Here is a 23,054-nt window from a genome sequence, read left to right as displayed (position 1 = left end):
GGCCTACACCCAATGACTCCTCAACTTCCTTCCATTGACTGTCCTGTGTTACGTGTAGTGAAGAGTGTAGTATAGACCCAGGTGTGTCAGGTGACGTATGACTCACTGCATGACTCTCTGTAGTCTACCTATATCGTATGTCAACAACGCCCACGCTCTTCAGTTCTAGGCCTACACCCAATGACTCCTCAACTTCCTTCCATTGACTGTCCTGTGTTACGTGTAGTGAAGAGTGTAGTATAGACCCAGGTGTGTCAGGTGACGTATGACTCACTGCATGACTCTCTGTAGTCTACCTATATCGTATGTCTACAACGCCCACGCTCTTCAGTTCTAGGCCTACACCCAATGACTCCTCAACTTCCTTCCATTGACTGTCCTCTGTTACGTGTAGTGAAGAGTGTAGTATAGACCCAGGTGTGTCAGGTGACGTATGACTCACTGCATGACTCTCTGTAGTCTACCTATATCGTACGTCAACAACGCCCACGCTCTTCAGTTCTAGGCCTACACCCAATGACTCCTCAACTTCCTTCCATTGACTGTCCTCTGTTACGTGTAGTGAAGAGTGTAGTATAGACCCAGGTGTGTCAGGTGACGTGTGACTCACTGCATGACTCTCTGTAGTCTACCTATATCGTATGTCAACAACGCCCACGCTCTTCAGTTCTAGGCCTACACCCAATGACTCCTCAACTTCCTTCCATTGACTGTCCTCTGTTACGTGTAGTGAAGAGTGTAGTATAGACCCAGGTGTGTCAGGTGACGTATGACTCACTGCATGACTCTCTCTAGTTTACCTATGTCGTATGTCAACAACGCCCACGCTCTTCAGTTCTAGGCCTACACCCAATGACTCCTCAACTTCCTTCCATTGACTGTCCTCTGTTACGTGTAGTGAAGAGTGTAGTATAGACCCAGGTGTGTCAGGTGACGTATGACTCACTGCATGACTCTCTGTAGTCTACCTATATCGTATGTCAACAACGCCCACGCTCTTCAGTTCTAGGCCTACACCCAATGACTCCTCAACTTCCTTCCATTGACTGTCCTCTGTTACGTGTAGTTAAGAGTGTAGTATAGACCCAGGTGTGTCAGGTGACGTATGACTCACTGCATGACTCTCTGTAGTCTACCTATATCGTATGTCAACAACGCCCACGCTCTTCAGTTCTAGGCCTACACCCAATGACTCCTCAACTTCCTTCCATTGACTGTCCTCTGTTACGTGTAGTGAAGAGTGTAGTATAGACCCAGGTGTGTCAGGTGACGTATGACTCACTGCATGACTCTCTGTAGTCTACCTATATCGTATGTCAACAACGCCCACGCTCTTCAGTTCTAGGCCTACACCCAATGACTCCTCAACTTCCTTCCATTGACTGAACTCTGGTACGTGTAGTTAAGAGTGTAGTATAGACCCAGGTGTGTCAGGTGACGTATGACTCACTGCATGACTCTCTGTAGTCTACCTATATCGTATGTCAACAACGCCCACGCTCTTCAGTTCTAGGCCTACACCCAATGACTCCTCAACTTCCTTCCATTGACTGTCCTCTGTTACGTGTAGTTAAGAGTGTAGTATAGACCCAGGTGTGTCAGGTGACGTATGACTCACTGCATGACTCTCTGTAGTCTACCTATATCGTATGTCAACAACGCCCACGCTCTTCAGTTCTAGGCCTACACCCAATGACTCCTCAACTTCCTTCCATTGACTGTCCTCTGTTACGTGTAGTGAAGAGTGTAGTATAGACCCAGGTGTGTCAGGTGACGTATGACTCACTGCATGACTCTCTGTAGTCTACCTATATCGTATGTCAACAACGCCCACGCTCTTCAGTTCTAGGCCTACACCCAATGACTCCTCAACTTCCTTCCATTGACTGAACTCTGGTACGTGTAGTTAAGAGTGTAGTATAGACCCAGGTGTGTCAGGTGACGTATGACTCACTGCATGACTCTCTGTAGTCTACCTATATCGTATGTCAACAACGCCCACGCTCTTCAGTTCTAGGCCTACACCCAATGACTCCTCAACTTCCTTCCATTGACTGTCCTCTGTTACGTGTAGTGAAGAGTGTAGTATAGACCCAGGTGTGTCAGGTGACGTATGACTCACCATGACTCTCTGTAGTCTACCTATATCGTATGTCTACAACGCCCACGCTCTTCAGTTCTAGGCCTACACCCAATGACTCCTCAACTTCCTTCCATTGACTGTCCTCTGTTACGTGTAGTGAAGAGTGTAGTATAGACCCAGGTGTGTCAGGTGACGTATGACTCATTGCATGACTCTCTGTAGTCTACCTATATCGTATGTCAACAACGCCCACGCTCTTCAGTTCTAGGCCTACACCCAATGACTCCTCAACTTCCTTCCATTGACTGTCCTCTGTTACGTGTAGTAAAGAGTGTATTATAGACCCAGGTGTGTCAGGTGAGGTATGACTCACTGCATGACTCTCTGTAGTCTACCTATATCGTATGTCAACAACGCCCACGCTCTTCAGTTCTAGGCCTACACCCAATGACTCCTCAACTTCCTTCCATTGACTGTCCTCTGTTACGTGTAGTGAAGAGTGTAGTATAGACCCAGGTGTGTCAGGTGACGTATGACTCATTGCATGACTCTCTGTAGTCTACCTATATCGTATGTCTACAACGCCCACGCTCTTCAGTTCTAGGCCTACACCCAATGACTCCTCAACTTCCTTCCATTGACTGTCCTCTGTTACGTGTAGTGAAGAGTGTAGTATAGACCCAGGTGTGTCAGGTGACGTATGACTCATTGCATGACTCTCTGTAGTCTACCTATATCGTATGTCTACAACGCCCACGCTCTTCAGTTCTAGGCCTACACCCAATGACTCCTCAACTTCCTTCCATTGACTGTCCTCTGTTACGTGTAGTGAAGAGTGTAGTATAGACCCAGGTGTGTCAGGTGACGTATGACTCACTGCATGACTCTCTGTAGTCTACCTATATCGTATGTCAACAACGTCCACGCTCTTCAGTTCTAGGCCTACACCCAATGACTCCTCAACTTCCTTCCATTGACTGTCCTCTGTTACGTGTAGTGAAGAGTGTAGTATAGACCCAGGTGTGTCAGGTGACGTATGACTCATTGCATGACTCTCTGTAGTCTACCTATATCGTACGTCAACAACGCCCACGCTCTTCAGTTCTAGGCCTACACTCAATGACTCCTCAACTTCCTTCCATTGACTGTCCTCTGTTACGTGTAGTGAAGAGTGTAGTATAGACCCAGGTGTGTCAGGTGACGTATGACTCACTGCATGACTCTCTGTAGTCTACCTATATCGTATGTCAACAACGCCCACGCTCTTCAGTTCTAGGCCTACACCCAATGACTCCTCAACTTCCTTCCATTGACTGTCCTCTGTTACGTGTAGTGAAGAGTGTAGTATAGACCCAGGTGTGTCAGGTGAGGTATGACTCACTGCATGACTCTCTGTAGTCTACCTATATCGTATGTCAACAACGCCCACGCTCTTCAGTTCTAGGCCTACACCCAATGACTCCTCAACTTCCTTCCATTGACTGAGCTCTGTTACGTGTAGTGAAGAGTGTAGTATAGACCCAGGTGTGTCAGGTGACGTATGACTCACTGCATGACTCTCTGTAGTCTACCTATATCGTATGTCAACAACGCCCACGCTCTTCAGTTCTAGGCCTACACCCAATGACTCCTCAACTTCCTTCCATTGACTGTCCTCCGTTACGTGTAGTGAAGAGTGTAGTATAGACCCAGGTGTGTCAGGTGACGTATGACTCACTGCATGACTCTCTGTAGTCTACCTATATCGTATGTCAACAACGTCCACGCTCTTCAGTTCTAGGCCTACACCCAATGACTCCTCAACTTCCTTCCATTGACTGTCCTCTGTTACGTGTAGTTAAGAGTGTAGTATAGACCCAGGTGTGGCAGGTGACGTATGACTCACGCATGACTCTCTGTAGTCTACCTATATCGTATGTCAACAACGTCCACGCTCTTCAGTTCTAGGCCTACACCCAATGACTCCTCAACTTCCTTCCATTGACTGTCCTCTGTTACGTGTAGTTAAGAGTGTAGTATAGACCCAGGTGTGGCAGGTGAGGTATGACTCACTGCATGACTCTCTGTAGTCTACCTATATCGTATGTCAACAACATCCACGCTCTTCAGTTCTAGGCCTACACCCAATGACTCCTCAACTTCCTTCCATTGACTGTCCTCTGTTACGTGTAGTGAAGAGTGTATTATAGACCCAGGTGTGTCAGGTGAGGTATGACTCACTGCATGACTCTCTGTAGTCTACCTATATCGTATGTCAACAACGTCCACGCTCTTCAGTTCTAGGCCTACACCCAATGACTCCTCAACTTCCTTCCATTGACTGTCCTCTGTTACGTGTAGTGAAGAGTGTAGTATAGACCCAGGTGTGTCAGGTGACGTATGACTCATTGCATGACTCTCTGTAGTCTACCTATATCGTATGTCTACAACGCCCACGCTCTTCAGTTCTAGGCCTACACCCAATGACTCCTCAACTTCCTTCCATTGACTGTCCTCTGTTACGTGTAGTTAAGAGTGTAGTATAGACCCAGGTGTGTCAGGTGACGTATGACTCACTGCATGACTCTCTGTAGTCTACCTATATCGTATGTCAACAACGTCCACGCTCTTCAGTTCTAGGCCTACACCCAATGACTCCTCAACTTCCTTCCATTGACTGTCCTCTGTTACGTGTAGTGAAGAGTGTAGTATAGACCCAGGTGTGTCAGGTGACGTATGACTCATTGCATGACTCTCTGTAGTCTACCTATATCGTATGTCAACAACGCCCACGCTCTTCAGTTCTAGGCCTACACCCAATGACTCCTCAACTTCCTTCCATTGACTGTCCTCTGTTACGTGTAGTTAAGAGTGTAGTATAGACCCAGGTGTGTCAGGTGACGTATGACTCACCATGACTCTCTCTAGTCTACCTATATCGTATGTCAACAACGTCCACGCTCTTCAGTTCTAGGCCTACACCCAATGACTCCTCAACTTCCTTCCATTGACTGTCCTCTGTTACGTGTAGTGAAGAGTGTAGTATAGACCCAGGTGTGTCAGGTGACGTATGACTCACTGCATGACTCTCTGTAGTCTACCTATATCGTATGTCAACAACGCCCACGCTCTTCAGTTCTAGGCCTACACCCAATGACTCCTCAACTTCCTTCCATTGACTGTCCTCTGTTACGTGTAGTTAAGAGTGTAGTATAGACCCAGGTGTGTCAGGTGACGTATGACTCACTGCATGACTCTCTCTAGTCTACCTATATCGTATGTCAACAACGCCCACGCTCTTCAGTTCTAGGCCTACACCCAATGACTCCTCAACTTCCTTCCATTGACTGTCCTCTGTTACGTGTAGTTAAGAGTGTAGTATAGACCCAGGTGTGTCAGGTGACGTATGACTCACTGCATGACTCTCTGTAGTCTACCTATATCGTATGTCAACAACGCCCACGCTCTTCAGTTCTAGGCCTACACCCAATGACTCCTCAACTTCCTTCCATTGACTGTCCTCTGTTACGTGTAGTTAAGAGTGTAGTATAGACCCAGGTGTGTCAGGTGACGTATGACTCACTGCATGACTCTCTCTAGTCTACCTATATCGTATGTCAACAACGCCCACGCTCTTCAGTTCTAGGCCTACACCCAATGACTCCTCAACTTCCTTCCATTGACTGTCCTCTGTTACGTGTAGTTAAGAGTGTAGTATAGACCCAGGTGTGTCAGGTGACGTATGACTCACTGCATGACTCTCTCTAGTCTACCTATATCGTATGTCAACAACGCCCACGCTCTTCAGTTCTAGGCCTACACCCAATGACTCCTCAACTTCCTTCCATTGACTGTCCTCTGTTACGTGTAGTGAAGAGTGTAGTATAGACCCAGGTGTGTCAGGTGACGTATGACTCACTGCATGACTCTCTGTAGTCTACCTATATCGTATGTCAACAACGCCCACGCTCTTCAGTTCTAGGCCTACACCCAATGACTCCTCAACTTCCTTCCATTGACTGTCCTCTGTTATGTGTAGTGAAGAGTGTAGTATAGACCCAGGTGTGTCAGGTGACGTATGACTCACTGCATGACTCTCTGTAGTCTACCTATATCGTATGTCAACAACGCCCACGCTCTTCAGTTCTAGGCCTACACCCAATGACTCCTCAACTTCCTTCCATTGACTGTCCTCTGTTACGTGTAGTGAAGAGTGTAGTATAGACCCAGGTGTGTCAGGTGACGTATGACTCACTGCATGACTCTCTGTAGTCTACCTATATCGTATGTCAACAACGCCCACGCTCTTCAGTTCTAGGCCTACACCCAATGACTCCTCAACTTCCTTCCATTGACTGTCCTCCGATACGTGTAGTGAAGAGTGTAGTATAGACCCAGGTGTGTCAGGTGACGTATGACTCACTGCATGACTCTCTGTAGTCTACCTATATCGTATGTCAACAACGCCCACGCTCTTCAGTTCTAGGCCTACACCCAATGACTCCTCAACTTCCTTCCATTGACTGTCCTCTGTTATGTGTAGTGAAGAGTGTAGTATAGACCCAGGTGTGTCACGTATGACTCACTGCATTGATCGAGTTGCCACCATGACTCATTGCGATCTTTAATCGTGATAATCGTTAGCACACAGACTATTGATTGCGAATGATCCGGTTGATAAAGTTGCAATAATAGCGTAATGGTATTTCCAATTTACAAAGAATTAAAATATTGTAAAAGGATGTCAAAAAATATTTTCAGTTATCTACAATCCGTTTAGAACTTTGAATTTAAAACGTTTCGTATTCAAATAGAATCACAAATTATCATATTTATTAGTAGTTTTACGTTCTACAGTTATTATTCAATTTAAATGATACACGTACATTTTCCTGTGAACTGTAAAATTACATAATCTAGAACAAACTTCCAGGTGTTTCACAATATTGAACCTCATATCTATAAAACCTTATCGTGTTTTATAACCCTTCCAAATTTTTACTGCCGCAGAACATGACTAGGATTTATCACAGGTAAAGTAAATGTACTGATTATTAAACGAAAGTGTATTCCTTCCACTTATAAAACATAATTGAAAACTACTAAACTCTAAGCCAAGAGTACGATGCAAACATTTTTTTATATGCAGGACGATACAAAGATTTAACAACTACAGGCGTAACCTATAAAATAAAAAAAAAAACTTGGGAAAAGAGTCGCAATCAAGAATATGTTGTGGCATGCACTCTGCTGGCAACTGATAGGCGGGTTACACACCGGTATCGCGGATATGATGTCGCCGATATTTCTGATGTCGCGGACATGATGTCTGCGACATGTAATAAAATGCAACCATGGGAAGAGGCACGTGCTGGCGACATGAAAGTGAAGGAATCACAACATTCATCAGTTTAAATAATGTCATCGTCAGAAGAAGATGATATGTTGTTGCTGTTGTTCTTTCTACAAAAACATTAAAGATAACTTCATGGCAATTTTTCCAAAATACATTGTAATTAATTGTATTACAGTACTTACGTAATTTCCTTATGGTGTCAATTGAAATATTATGATATCACAATAGTACATTCCACACCATAAGGCAATAAAGTAAGTAAAAAAGAGCCAAAACTACTAGAAACGTGTTCTGCGCATGCGCGGGCCCAAGAGACACGAGACATGTCTGTCCAAACACCGACCGGTTGGTTCGCTCGAGACAAGCGTCTGCGACACGAGTCGCAGACAACGTGTCTGCGACACTGGTGTGTAAAGCTCCATAAGATAACATAGGTTGGTTTTCGAGGGGCATGTCGCGGACACGAAAAATATCGGCGACATCATATCCGCGACACCGGTGTGTAACCCGCCATAAATTCCTTATCAGTACGAGCAATTAGTTGGTGATAACACTTGCTCGCTGTTCACTTGAGTGTGCCAAACAGCGAAAGGTTATATTGCCACGGGAATGGCAACCTAGAACATCATTAACAAATATAATCGAAAATAAATGATCGTTTGCATAAGAATTTCTATCAGCATCTTTTTCTATCTAGTCGTCTATCGCTATTTCTATCTAATCGTCGATAAGAATTTCTAACAGCTGTACTATTTAGAGAAATAGTACAGCTGATAGAAATTCTTATCGCTACGTCAAAGTAGGTCGGCGATAACAGGTGTACAATGAATGAATGGTCTAGGGTTTGCCATGTCTACCATAAAAGGTAATGACGTCAAAGAAAATTGGTGACCTAGAAATACGTTTAAGAAACTCAATACATATCTAGAATAGGTTATCGTATCACTCTACAGTAAGCTAACAGGATACAAGGATACCTTATCACTACCGTGTAACAAAGAGGATTGGTGCTAACAGAAGTACAAAGAACGCTATAATGTATCCTACAGAAATTTTAATCCTGCCAAGAGGAATTGGTGATCTAGGTAGACGTTCTAGGAAACTTGCATTCTAGAATATTTTATCGTATGAACACCAACAGTCAGCTGATATAATACCTTATCAGTGCGACACAGTGGCACAGTGATAAAAGGTGTGACAGTGAACAGATCATAACATTGCGTCAACCAGAAATTCATGCTGTAAAACGAAACCCTAGAAAATCTTCAGAACAGAAAAACTCCAGGGCAACTCGAATTAGAATCCTGCGTCTCTCTGAAAGGTACAGCTGTAGTCAACCAACTACAAACCAGGATCACTTGACGGATACAGGTAATTTAAACATTTTATTGTAAAAATCAGTGATCCAGAGGCTATACCATAAAAATGAAACTAGACATACTATTGATCAGTGTTCACCTGTTATCACCAATCCACTGCGACGTACTGATAGGATACCCATATCAGCTGACTGTAGAGTGCATACGATAACATATTCTAGATCTAATATTTCTATGTCGAATCCTAGTTGTAGGCTAATTTGCGTAAAAGATTGACATTTTGATTCCAAGACATACTATTGATCAGTGTTCACCTGTTATCACCAATCCACTGCGTCGCACTTGTCGATAATAGGTGTTTTATCATCTAGAGTGCGTTAGTTTTCTGGTACAGTTTTTGTTTGTTAGCGAATTTCCCTATAGTAGTAGTAGCTAGGAAGTAGCTATTACCGTAGGTGGCACGGTAAGACCTAGACCCGGGACCGATTTACTTTTTCATTTTGATGTCCCCAGAGGCCAAAAACACCATTCGTTCAAATTTTTATATATGTATATATATATATATATATATATATATATATATATATATATAGACTTATATATATACGTCCGTGAACGCGATAACTTGAGTAATTTTTGACCGATTTTGATGAAATTTGGTTTAAAGGTGTAAAGCGGGATAAACTTGAATGAGTTCGCGAACCAGCACGATCGGACCATGGGAACGGGGCTTTACGGGGGGTTTTATGGGATAAAAATTGGTTTTTCTCACTTTTGACCCTCAAAACACAAAATTTCCCGATTTCTCTTTAGACCTTTTTAAAGAGCTTAAAAAAACAAATAATTTAGTATATAAAAGTATTTTTGTTCAATTATTAGTAACGGAGAAAATTTAAAAAATTGTAAATTTAAAATTCCCATGTTATTCTTATGGAGAATATTGTCAAATGTTGTAGTTTGCTTGTTTATGGATATATTTTGATCAAACTTGGCAAATTTATTTATTTTGTACTAAGCTATCAATATTTTACTCAAAAACACACTTTATTAGTTTCCTTGTAGCAGCAAACCTAGGTACTCGTTAAACCTAATGTTATTAAAATCTATTTAACTGAAAATCAATTCAGACAAATGGAAATTCGCTTAGTCGGCAGTTTTGCTGCGGCGGGGGTATTTATATTTAGAACTGTAAGGGTTGTGGTTCTCTGGTAGACACGCTGTTCCGGTACGAGACACGTCGGAGCCGGTGCAAGATGCACAAACTGTTTACACACGACTGTATCAACACGTAAACAACGGCGCCGACGAGTAAACAAACATCAGAAAAGCCGTAGCTCTAGTCATAACCCAGATTTAACGGTTATTCAGAAACACATTGGTCAGGCAAAACAAAGTATAAAACAGTCCAGAGCGTTGAACAAACGCAACATTCTACTTTTAGAAGTAAATTACCTGGTGGCGGTACTTTTCACATTAATTAAAACTAGCTGTTACCCACGGGCTGCTCCACCCCTTTTTACTACATTAGTATTAATAAAATTATTGATTGGTCAAGTTAAGATAAAATAAACAAAACAGAATACAGTAATGGTAATACGAACAAATAATAACAGCTGAGGTATTTTTAACATTAGGTAAATGGAAAGTTCCCTTTGGAAAGCAATTACGACCTTATAGGGCAATTTATGAAAAAAGTGGATAATTTTGCGCAAGGTTTCTCGTCATGACGAACATTTTAAGTATATGGTTTATGGGGGTGTGACTTGTAGTTTTCTCAAAAGTTCATGGGTACTTTTGGCTTTATATATAGACTAGCTGACCCGGCGAACTTCGTATCGCCTAAGTTATAGTTATGGTCAATTTTGAAAATTTTGCCCTTAGGGGTAGCGGGGGTAGGGGTTAGCTCAAAATTTTCAAATAACAAGTATAGTCGAATTTGGTATCATTTTACAGGTCTTGACGAAACGTGAACATTGACATAAAGAAAGCCAAATCGGCTCACTAATAACAAAATGGCGCCCTAAAACGTTTCAAATCCAAATAACCATGAGGGTGGCAAAACAATTAACTTGCACCCTCTTTAACTTTTTAACTATTTGATATATATAAAATCGGTTTGCGGCAACATCTTTGGAAATAAAGGGTTAGAATAATTATGGTCAGTTTTGAAAATTTTACCCTTAGGGGTAGCGGGTAGCTAAAAATTTTCAAATAGGAACTATAGTCGAGTTTGGTATCATTTTGTAGGTCTTGACGAAACATAACAATTAACATAAAGAAAATAGAAATCGGATCATTGATAACAAAATGGCAGCTCAAAATTACTTTAAATAACCATTGTCTCAGTCATTTTTAGCTGCCATTTTGTTATTAATGGTCCGATTTCTATTTTATTTATGTTAATTGTTATGTTTCGTCAAGACCTACAAAATGATACCAAACTCGACTATAGTTGCTATTTGAAAATTTTGAGCTAACCCCTACCCCCGCTACCCCTAAGGGCAAAATTTTCAAAACTGACCATAATTTTTGCAACCCTTCATTTCCAAAGAAGGTGCCGCAAACCGATTTCAAATATCTCAAGTAGTTAAAAGGTTAAAGAGGGTGCAAGTTAATTTTTTTGCCACCCTCTTGGTTATTTGGTTTTGAAACGGTTTAGGGCGCCAATTTGTTATTAGTGAGCCGATTTTGGTTTTCTTTATGTCAATCTTCATGTTTCGTCAAGACCTGTAAAATGATACCAAACTCGACTATACTTGTCATTTGAAAATTTTGAGCTACCCCCTACCCCCACTACCCCTAAGGGCAAAATTTTCAAAATTGACCATAATTATTGTAGCCCCTCATATCTTAGAAGGGTTGCCGCAAACCGATTTCAAATATCTCAAATGGTTGAAAAGTTAAGTGGGGGTGCAAGTTACTTTTCAGCCACCCTGTATAAACAATCATGGTCATGTTTTAAAGGTCTAGATTTGTGCAAACACAACAGTATTATCAATAAATAAGATACTCCAATGTATGATTGTTAGCGAATGTCCCTATAGGGAAGTACCCCCACCACAGCAAACCTGTAGACCAAACGAGGTTCAATTTGTCTGATTAGATTGTTACTATGAAATTTTCATAAACAAGACATATTTATTCCCCATTTTATTTATTAAATATTAGATTTTACGAGTACTTAGGTTTTCTGCTGCAGTTAGGTTTAAAAGTGTCATTTTAACCAAATTTTATGTTGTACTTTAATATTACAGGATAAAATTAGTAAATTGGCCAAATTTGATCAACATATTATATCCATAACACAACTGCAACAGTTTTATTTTCCTCCATAAGTATATAACATGGAAATTTTAAATGTATAGCTTTTTTGAATTTCCCCAGTATCCTTAAATTGAGTATAACCTTCAACGATTCAATATACACAATTGTTTGTTTTTTAACACTACAAGATGGTTTTGATTAAAATTAGGCATTTCCATGTTTTAAGGGTAAAAATTAAATAACTTCTTGATCAGTTATAATAAAAAAATTATATAGTAAAATTATATAGTAGTATATCGGGTAAAATTATATTGATTATGTTAGTGTTAACAAATTGATTTGTTTAAGCTCATGATCTACCTATGTAAAAGAGTTCAGTAAGTTTTTCTTTCCCTATAAACAAACAGATAGACTTACACAGACAATGACCACTTCTGATTAAAAATAGAATGTTTCATGTTCGAAACAATAGAAAATAACACACAGTAACTAGTTTATTTGCTCACATGAGCGAGATCTTATATTTTGGGATAAATTAATTACTTGGAAGCACATTTTTTGTGTATTGTTAGTTTATCACGAACGACTATCGCATTTACGAAAAACACATGGACTGATATTCTTCTACTCTTATTGGAAACAGTAGTACTATATTAGAAACCATCCTGATTAGTCTTTACTCAATTGAACTAGTCATACAGTTTACCGGGAATAAATCACTTTTGAAGATAAAACTAATCAAGTAATGGGCTGAAAATCAGTACAGTTGGAGATAAAACGATGAGCAAGAAAACAAACTGCCAGACAGTTTATCAACCATTACGTTATCACCAACACATTTACAAAACACTTTGACTGATACCACTCTCCCTAGAAAACCAAAAGTCGACAGTGGGAACCTAATGGTAAACATTTGTCTTTATTTTTTCCCCTATGACAAATAATTCGGATTCAACTTTCTATAATCTTGCCATATAATTACGCCAAAGGGTTTTGTGACTGGGACATTTCTGATAGAAGATCTAACCTGACAATCTTGCACGCTCAAATACCCTATCAGTAGCAACAACCCCGTCCATGTTGGTGGGGGTCCATGGGAATGTCACAGAATAGGGGGCACGAAAAATGTGGTTGATGAGGAAATCCGTAGGCAAGGCATATCAAAATGTTTATCTTTAACTGTGTTGTTTTCAATTTCTGATTGCAGCGTATATGTTCAGGTTGAAAGAGCCGATTTGCAAACTATGGAAACATAGGAAAGTCATTGAAAACCACCAAGTAGAAGAAATGGGGATAGTGTTTTTTTTTATATTTATAATCGTTATTATGGACAACTTAATGTGGCTATGAGTGGGAAACATTTGTAGAAAACACTAAAACAAGATCAGCTTTTGAAAAATGATAATATTTATAAGAAGTGTTGATTATATCGAACTGATGTACATCTTGAGTATTTCCATAATCTTTGAATCAACTCTTTTAAAGACATCGGAAATTATGACTATTCGTTTAAAAATAACGCATGTAATACTTCGAAATTGCTCGAATTCGAGCAACAGTTACGCTAGTGTCTCCTTATTAAAGAGTTAAACACATGTTTCACCTACGATAAAACTTTTCATGTGTATTATTTTCATCCACGGTGTTGTCTGGCTCTGGTGAGTTAATATTTTGTTCCGTATCACTTTACAGGTTTTGCTGGGCTACATTGCATCATTGATTGTATTAATAGTCAAAGATTACATCCAAACCCAATTTAACCATTGGCTTAAAATGTATAGCTTTATAAAATGCATACAATGATTGAGATATTTGAAATTCAGAATATTTATCGACGTTTACTTTTCGTTAAGTACAGTACTAGTATCTGACACATTCTTTTTTTTACAGTTTAAAGATGTAAACATTGTAAAACCCTTAATTATTCAAATATTCTCCTCTAGGCTCCTAGGATTCACTTCTAGGCTTCTGTGATTTTCCCGATGGATAAACAAAATCTAATCGTTAAATATAAACTCAGTAGGCTACAGTGTAGTACTTAAAAGGTTTTGAAGAATAATAGATGTTTCTTTTAGATTAGGCATTACCCAAATACATTTGTCCTTAAAACAAAATAAAATAAAAATTTATATTTACAACGGTACTTAAATGCAAAGTGTAAAAACCCGTAATCACTTGAATTTCACTTGAAAACGGAGCATCTTTCTTAATTCACCACTTTTTTACTTAGACAAAAATCAAACCGAGGCAACAAGTTGGTTCAGGGAAGTTTTACTGGGGTCAGCGGAGTTGTAAATGTTGATTGTCAAGTCAATAAAGTTTACAGATGTCCACAACTTCGTAAAAACAGAAATTGGAATGTTCTTGGGATTCTAGTGAAACAAACAACTTGTCCTACCTCTTTTTCCAAAATCGTAAGTTGTGCTTTACATCCGTGAGTAAAAGACAAATTTATTTCATGTTATTGATTGTGATCCTTGGTTGGAATATATTATTAATAAAATAAAAGGTTTACCTTAACCAACCACAGTTGCTGGTATGACAACTAACTAGCAGAATTAAGAGTGGCCTAAAATATGATCCTAACAATAATTAAATTTTCCAGTTATTATTTTTCTTCATCGTCCTAATCCAAAATTGACTTTACCTTGCATCTAATTAGCAATATTACAACAATCAAACTCAAAGTGTTGTAGCAAACCCAAAGATACCTCTTATCCTACTTTATTTTTTGAGAAAAATATTTGTCTCTAACTTTTGGAAGAAGAAGAAAATACAATTAAATATTGTGAGAACTCTACTGGACGGTTTCAGAGGTAGAACTGCTTGCTCAGTCAGCGTTTTGTTTAACTGGTGCTGATCTGAGCATTGGGTTTGCTACCAGCTGTTATATGACCTTGGCCTACTAACCCACAGTCAGTTGGTAACATTGATAACCTCTACCTTGTTATAGGTTATAAGAGATATAAAGTCAATGGTTATAGGCTACCTATTTTACCAATTTTATCAAACATTGGGACGTTTTTGGTAAATCTTACCTTACTTATCTAGGGTTTGCAATATAACCATGATTAATCACGTTTTGAAGAATTTCCCTACAGTGAAGAAGCTATAACCATTGTTGGCACAGCAAGAGATAGACCTGGGCTGTTTTAGTTCGTTGTTTTGATGTCCTCAGAAGCCAAAAACACTATTCCTTATATTGTTATGTGTGCACATATATAGGCCTAATATATAAATGGTAGTGATTGGGGGCCACTATTTTAAAATTTTAACACATAATAAATAACTGAGCACCCTTTAGGAATGTTGTTTTTAAGAAAAATGCATTCAAAAAGGGTACCTTAATAAGTTATTAATGTGTTAAAATGTATCTATATTTTTTATTCTGTAAGCGATTTTTTTTAATTAAAATTGTAAGCTTTCTTTTCTCTTTAGTCAGCATTCAATTAAAATTAAACTTTTTTCTAGGTCTTTAAGTATAAAACATAAGCCATAAACATTGTTATTATCCTTTTGTTGCCATGGAGACGGAACAGTCTTTATTTCCCAAAGAACCACCTCCGAAGTATGAAGGCTTTAAAATATCAATTTTCTCTAAGGCATATGAACAAATCTAAAAGAGCACATCATAAAACTATCATAATAAAATACCGTAACACATTTTTAGAGACTCCGAAAATGAATCTAGCAAATAAACATTTCCTAAACTATCTGACCGGGTTATGAACTACCAAGAACCAGTCTGTGTCAGATGTAAGTGATGGCAGGTTTCAGATAAGGTTGGACATAATTATAACAGGGGCTCATAGCATGCTAGGACTCCAAACATCAATAAACTACCATCAGGTCACTGTAACTCGACCTGACTGTCCTTTGTGTAGTTTTAACATGATACAATTTTAAAATTCATTGTTGACCACTCTAAAAGCAAGAATATTTTCCAAAAACTTATCCATTTAAGTTTTAACCTAATCAAAACCACAGAAAACATACTACTATAACCCAGAATGCCAACCGCATGGTAAAAAGCATTAAGTGTTTTGAGAGAGCTTTGCCTGCCAATTCGTAGGCAGCGCCACCAGCGTTGCCATGCACTCAGCATAGCAACGCTGGTGGCGCTGCCTACGATTGACAGGCAAAGCTCTCTCAAAACACTTAATGCTTTTTACCATGCGGTTGGCATTCTGGGTTATAGTAGTATGTTTTCTGTGTCAAAACATAGAACATCGGTCCACGAGGGTAAAAACAAAGAGCTTAAAATGTTTCATATTAGGCCTAAATAGATAGATTGATAGTAGGTTCCAAAATATTCTTGATGAGTAAAAAATATAATTTAAATCAGTGTTTACAATAATTTGACATATATATTTAATAGAATGAATTTGGCAACTAGAAAGCAAGTTTGCATTAAACAACATTTTAAAATCAAAATTACTGTCAACATAAAACAAAATAAGAGTATACAAGACTATCATAAGACCAATCCTGCTTTATGGAACAGAGACATGGATTATGGACAAACAAACAGAAAGGAAGTTAAGTTTCATTTGAAAACAGAATTCTGAGAAAAATATTTAAGTACCTGTTAGAGAGGGAGAAGTGCAGGGAATTAGGCACAACCAAGAAATAAGGGACATGTACCATTCCCCTGACATAGTAGGCCATGTATGGGCTGGCCCAAGGAGGGAAGATGGCAGACTAATTAAAGAAGTTTGGAGACAAAACCTAGCAGGAAAAAGACCCCGAGGTAGACCCAAGAATCGATTGAAGGACCAGGTGGAGAAAGATTTGCGAAAATTTAGAGCAAGGAAAGAAGATTCAGGGAACAGGGAGAGATGGAGGCAACTTATTAATTGGAGTAAGAGTAAGTAGGTATATGTAAGATAGCAAATGTAATCATGTTTTTATTACAAGTTCTACACTTGCTACAGGTAAAGAAGCTTGACTGTAATTGAAGAATTAGGGTAAAACAACTTTTGTTATGTACCTATCAACAATTTTAAGTGAATTTCCTTTTTTGCTACAAAGGTATGTTGTTAGGCTATATTATTATTTAGGTGAGTCGGTGGCTCAGTTGGTAGCGTCGCGGACTTCGGGCCCAAGGCAGTAGTGTCGTGGGTTTGGATTCTGGTCACTGCCACAAACTTTTATCAGTACAGCTCACCTTTGTACTGTACCGGCTCACCCTTTGCTTTGCTGGATACGTTCCACACACAGACCTGTAGTCTGTGTGGACGGGCAAATGCAAGGTTAAAAGAGGCCGCCAACCTCTTAAAAAAAAAAAAATAAATTATGGATGTGTTGACTTCAAATATAAGAAGGGGTCAGTTAAAAGACTTTAAAAGTTCAGGTTCAAATCCTGTAGATCACCAATAGATTTTATCTAAGTGATAATGCTACAACCCTACAGGCCTAGCCAAATTAAACATTGCCGTCAACTATACTAAATGTACATTTTGTAATTTGTTGGAACAAACTCTTGATTTTTGAAGTAATGTTTACAAAACTGATTTAAACTAGAACCTATATCCTAAGATGTGTAGTTAAGAGAAAAACACACTGAGAAGGTTGGTTAAGAAACGGATGGACTGTGTCAGGAAGCTCTAGTGAAGGAAGACCAACTTATTCCCTAATCAGGTTCCCATAAAAATTTAGGAAATTCATTGCCATCATTCATTAGCTAACTTATTATGACCCATCTTACTATTAAAACCATTTAAGTGTCGTGGTGTCTCGCTCCAAAACGAATTGAGGTTGCGTAAGAAATGCCAGAGTCTCGGAACAAAACAACCAGAAAATCACTTCTTAGCTATTATATTTCAATAAGGCTGGCTGACAGACAGAAGGAGGCTGGCAATAATTATTTGTTAGACAAATTTGGTCAACCAATCAAAAACGATTACACCTCAACCAATAGAAAACAGCTTTACACAGCTGGTCCTTGTGTTCCATATAAACACAATAATGTTTATTGTTTACGATTTTGTTGCTTTAATTTACAATATTTTAGTACAAGGTAAATATATGATTAACCAAATATATTATATTATTGTTGTAAATAAATAGTGTTATTAATTACTAAAACTTTGAAAATTAACAAATCCATACCTATTTCTTTTATTTTTCTGATTTTTTTATGATTGCATGACGTGTTATGGTCTTGGTAGGCCTCTGAGTTGTGTGATTTTTTTAACTGTTTTTTTTATTATTTATATTAACGGTAAGCTATAATTTTGCACTCTTAGTTCATTAATAAAAATCATTAATAAAAATCCACAGTGCCATTTGAGACGTGTTGGAGGACGAGACTCTCAGTTAGTTGATGTGTAAATTTAGACAAATCTGGATTGTAACACAATGCCACTTTAGGGTTAAAGGTAGGCCTTGGACTTCACATTAAATGAAAATCTTTCTCCTAATGATAGGACATCTTTTAGTAATAACATTGACTATACACCTAGACTTCCCACATTGAGACACAGTCTACACAGACTACATTGACTTCCCATGAAATGTAAAAATTTGAAGCCAAGAAAATAGATTAAGTTCAAGAGCATCATCCCACCAGAGGGTACTGTATTGGGTTTAAATATTTAAAAAAATCAATGCAGGGTACTGTATTGGGTTAAATATTTTTTTTAGTCAATGCAGTATCATTTAGCAAACAGCTGATTGATTATTCACTTGGAAATATTCAAAACCCAACTGTTTCTAGAAACGAAATTAGGCCTATTACAAATTACACAGAGCCAGCTCAAGATGGGGGAAATTTGTGCCTTACTAGGGTCTATAAAAGGTGTGTTTTGTCAACGAATATATTTATTTTACCTCTTAAATAACCTATTGAAACTTGTATTTTACTACCTATGCCAAATAATATAATATACGAAACCAAAAAATGTGTAAAAATGTTAATGAACAAATTTATATATAATGACATTTTTACCAAACACCTCATTTTTGTGGAGAAACAACCTGCATTCCTAGCAGGAATACCACATGTAGGCCTGGCAAACTTCAAATTAACATGTTCGCTGCAGGTCACTCACCGGTGAGTGCTCTTCTAGTTCCTTTCTTCCACCCTGAACGCTCACCCGTGAGTGGCGACATCGCCTACATTCCATTAAATTTCTGCGCAGCAGCACAACGGGAATAACGGGTATTTTTATGTCTGCGTTTAGTTCAGAATAAGTTCTATATTGTGATGTAGGTTTGTAGTAAATTTCCCTGTAAAATCTAATTCTGGCAAGCTTAGAAATCAACTTGTTATCCCGTCTTTTAACTCCAATTGGCAATACAATGGACCTAGTTACTTTCAGACAGTGCTACTATCTGTGAGTGTTTCAGCAAACTTTTGTCAAGACTTGTCGTAACGCAGAACATTACCGCACGTTATTTGCTATTTGTCAGACCAAAATATTTGAAAGCCAGACAGGTTCTCTTGACGCTGCGCCGCACCGGGGCTACACAGCTGCCATTGATGGGACGCAGTGAACGTGTTAAATTGTCACCCTCCCCGCAGCACACAAGGGGTTAATTCTATGTTAAAATTATTATGTGATGTAAAGAAGAACCTACCTTTTCATCTTATCCTGGAGACCAAGAGGGTACTGCAGGATGGTTTGTTGACCCTCCATATCTACCACACACTGGGCCCCCAACTCCAGCTCTGAAACAAGCAGATTACTTAATCAGCATACTGAACTTTAGAAATAGGTATTACAATTATTATTTACTGTATAAAACTACAATCTTTGACTAATGATAGAAATAGACATCACCCAGTAGGCGTAGCCTACCTAGCCAGTTTTAAAATGAAAATGGACTTAGTTAAAATAAGCCACTGACATGAGTGTGCTGGTGGTGGCAATTAGTAATTATCAGATACAAGTCAACATTTTTTGCCTAACTAAAAGAAAACTTAAGTTGTAGCCTATTCTAATCTAAACCATAGCATCTTTTACCACATCATCTATCAAAGTAGACAATCAATTTGTTGTAGGTAGGCCTATTTAAAAATTAAGTGAAAATTAGGATTTCAGTCTTAGCCTAGATATATTTTTTGATTGGGTTTTATACAGGAACACTTTAGGCCTACTACTTGAGTTTTCACATGGGAACAGGTCAAATCCTAGTCTTGTAAGCATCTAACATCGACCTTTTGATAGATTAGGATTATTAACCGAATGACAAAATAAATGGTAATATCTAGGTCCAGAATCAATCCTGTATTGATCTAGACTACACTCTTTGAGAGCCTCAATAAACTAGGCCTAAGAGTCTGCTCGAACTGGATACATTCAAGCAGGGTTGCCATATCCCCAGATTTCCCGGGAGATTACCGGATTTTGACGTTCAAAATTTAGCTCCAGGGGATTACTGCAAAAAGTGAGAAATCTTGTTTTAACTCTCTATTAAAACACATTATATAACGGCACTTTTGGAATAAAATAAATGTTTGTGTTCGCAAATATCATTATGCAATCACTGCAAAATGCAACTCTCGTAATCTCTACTGATGTTTTTTTTTTACCCTCCGAGTGTCCCTTGTTTTGGCCTTAATGTCTCCTATATAATATTAATATGATATTAAATAAGTTCGTGCTCAATGAAATTGTATAAATTATAGGCCTATAAATATTTGAAAATAGCCACTTTGTTCTAAATTTTATGAGGATTACAAATATATAATCATATAGTGAGGTAAGTTATCAAATAAATAAGTTATGAGTGAAAAACAGATTTCAGTACATTGCGTTTAGCTAAGAATGCATAGCCTAACCATAGCTAGGAATCTGGCTGATAATTTACATCAATATCACTACCTACTTCTTCAGGATCATCAACCAGCCCTTCAAAATCACTTAAATCTTCTTATCATGCACCACGAGTATCACTACTTTTGATTTTTAACACTAAAACAATGATAAACGTAATAAAACACATCAGTCATCAGTCCGAGGATAACCAAGCTGTTTACTAATACGCACGTCAGCTGTCTGCTACAATTACGATCGGCTCGGAGAACATACAGCGCTGAGACAGACCTCTGGAGAAAGCTTATAATTTAACGAAAAGAACGATACCTAACTCGATCCAGTTCAATCCGATTCAGTCAGTCATAGAGCCTTTGCCGTAAACAGTGTTTGTGAGTCGCTGCAGCGACGCATGACACTCGGAGGGTTAAATTCCTTGGTTTCACTTTGGCCAGCAACGTCTTTAGTTTATCTTTATCGTCTGTTTCATTGTTCCCAGTCAATTAGTTTGCATCTGCCGGCCAGTCCGAAGGTATCCGTGTTCACTACCAAAGCTTAGCAGACAGAGAGAGTTTTGTTGCCTTTATTCGGTCATTTGTTATTTTTAGTGAGACGTGACAGGCGATGCAACATTTTATGTTTTCGCTTACCGTTTGAATATTGACAATGTAGCATGAATATTGAACAGAAACGTTATGGACTAATAAATATTTTGTACTAGGCTACACATTTTTGTGCACATAGGCCTAGGCCTACGGTATCTGTTTTAGTGTACATCACTGTAAGTTAGGATAGACTACACCTCTTTCACTTTCATTTCAGGAAGGGTCAAGAAATTGTATTTCAGAATAGTCATTTGTACCTATTTCAGAAATGACAATGTTAAGTGACGCTGTCAATCCCACTCTGTGGGTAAACGGCGAAGGAGGAAGTACATATAAGAGGTAGGTAGGCCTACCGGTATGTTAAGGTTAAAGTTAAGAGTTATAAGAAATGGCAATTTGTATTTCAGATGTAAAATTTTATAATTTTAGAAAGCGTAATTGTATTTAAGAATAGTAATTTTAATTTCAGATAATAACTTAATACCGTAGGCCTACCTACTTTACTTTTATTTTAGAAATAATTAGCTTATTTAAGTTATATAGGTAACTTAAGTAACTTAATATTCCATACTGTAAACTTAATTATTTCCATTCCAGAAAATATCAATGGTATTTCAGAAATAATTTGGGTAAACAAATTTGTTATCAGCATTAGGAATTAGATTTTGGAATGATAGAGTTAAGTTATAACAGCAGCTGTTTATATTAATTCCTGAAATAGGCTACATTTTACTACTTAACTCTGAAGTATAATATCATAGACTACTTCATATTATTGACAATCTCAAATTACTGAAATTCAATTTAACTTATTCTTCTGAAATTCAATTTATGTTTTCTGAAATAAAAGTTGCTGGTCTGGAATGCAAATGATACTTTATGAAATAAAATTACAAAAGGGTGTCTAGATCTAAAGTATAATAGCCAGAGACTAATTTTGAAATGCAACAGTGATGCTGAACTAAAATTGTATCGTTAGTATTAGACTATTAGGCTACCTGAACCTTGCCAGGCCTCTGCTCGGTCAATTTGGGTAGGGGCTTAATTAATATAGGGTAGGCCTACCTAGGCCCTAATTTTATATTTGACAAAATAAAAACTTCATCCTGAACCAATTTTAAATTGATTAAAATAGGCTAGTTGACATATATTAGTGTACAATATTTCTTACAAGATAACTGCATAAAGTGCAGAAAGCAACAAAGAATTAAATATATACCTAAATGGCAAGTCAACTAATCCCTACCTCTCCTATTGAAGGGTCGGACACGGACGGCAACTTTGATTTTGTCACTAGCCATGTTTGGGAACCTTATACGAGTTAACAACTTACAACACAATATTCAAACTTCACAATTATAATATTTTAAAACAAAAACATTCACATATTCAACCCATATCAAACAAAACACAAACACACTGAGAACTGAGGACACTGATCTGACACACGAACTGGGCAGAGCGCCATCTTTCTTCTTCTCTCATCCACTGCTCTCGGTATATCGATCGCAAATTTTCGACACAGTAAAATACCTACGTCACAATTACTTCATGATCACGTATCTCAAAGCGAATTCAGTCAGTACTATATAAAGTTATAGATTTTAGAGTAACTTTGTTGGGTATTTGCAGTGACTATCAATACAACGTATTTGTTTCCACAGATAAAAATAAAAAAACCAACCAGAT

At 38.3% G+C, this 23,054-nt stretch overlaps 1 protein-coding gene across 5 annotated transcripts in view; it reads right to left on the bottom strand.

Moving 5' to 3' along the window:
• LOC128988883 (kinesin-like protein KIF13A) overlaps nt 1-22,834 on the bottom strand; it is a 186,735-nt gene extending 163,901 nt beyond the window's left edge. For all 5 annotated transcript variants that reach the window (XM_054410628.1, XM_054410629.1, XM_054410632.1 and 2 more), the window contains exons 1-2: nt 22,612-22,834; nt 19,583-19,673 (exon numbers count right to left, since the gene is read on the bottom strand). In XM_054410628.1, the coding sequence (XP_054266603.1) occupies nt 19,583-19,673; nt 22,612-22,666 (146 nt within the window). In that variant the 5' untranslated portion in view covers nt 22,667-22,834. The remainder of the gene's footprint in view (nt 1-19,582; nt 19,674-22,611) is intronic.
• Between the last annotated feature and the right edge of the window lie 220 nt (nt 22,835-23,054).

This window comes from Macrosteles quadrilineatus, unplaced genomic scaffold (assembly GCF_028750875.1).
Source record: "Macrosteles quadrilineatus isolate MER2022 unplaced genomic scaffold, UCM_ALF_1.0 Scaffold_3__2_contigs__length_128488019, whole genome shotgun sequence".
NCBI lineage: Eukaryota > Metazoa > Arthropoda > Insecta > Hemiptera > Cicadellidae > Macrosteles > Macrosteles quadrilineatus.
The sequence above is the reverse complement of the archived record's forward strand: the minus strand, read 5'-3'. Positions and strand labels throughout refer to the sequence as shown.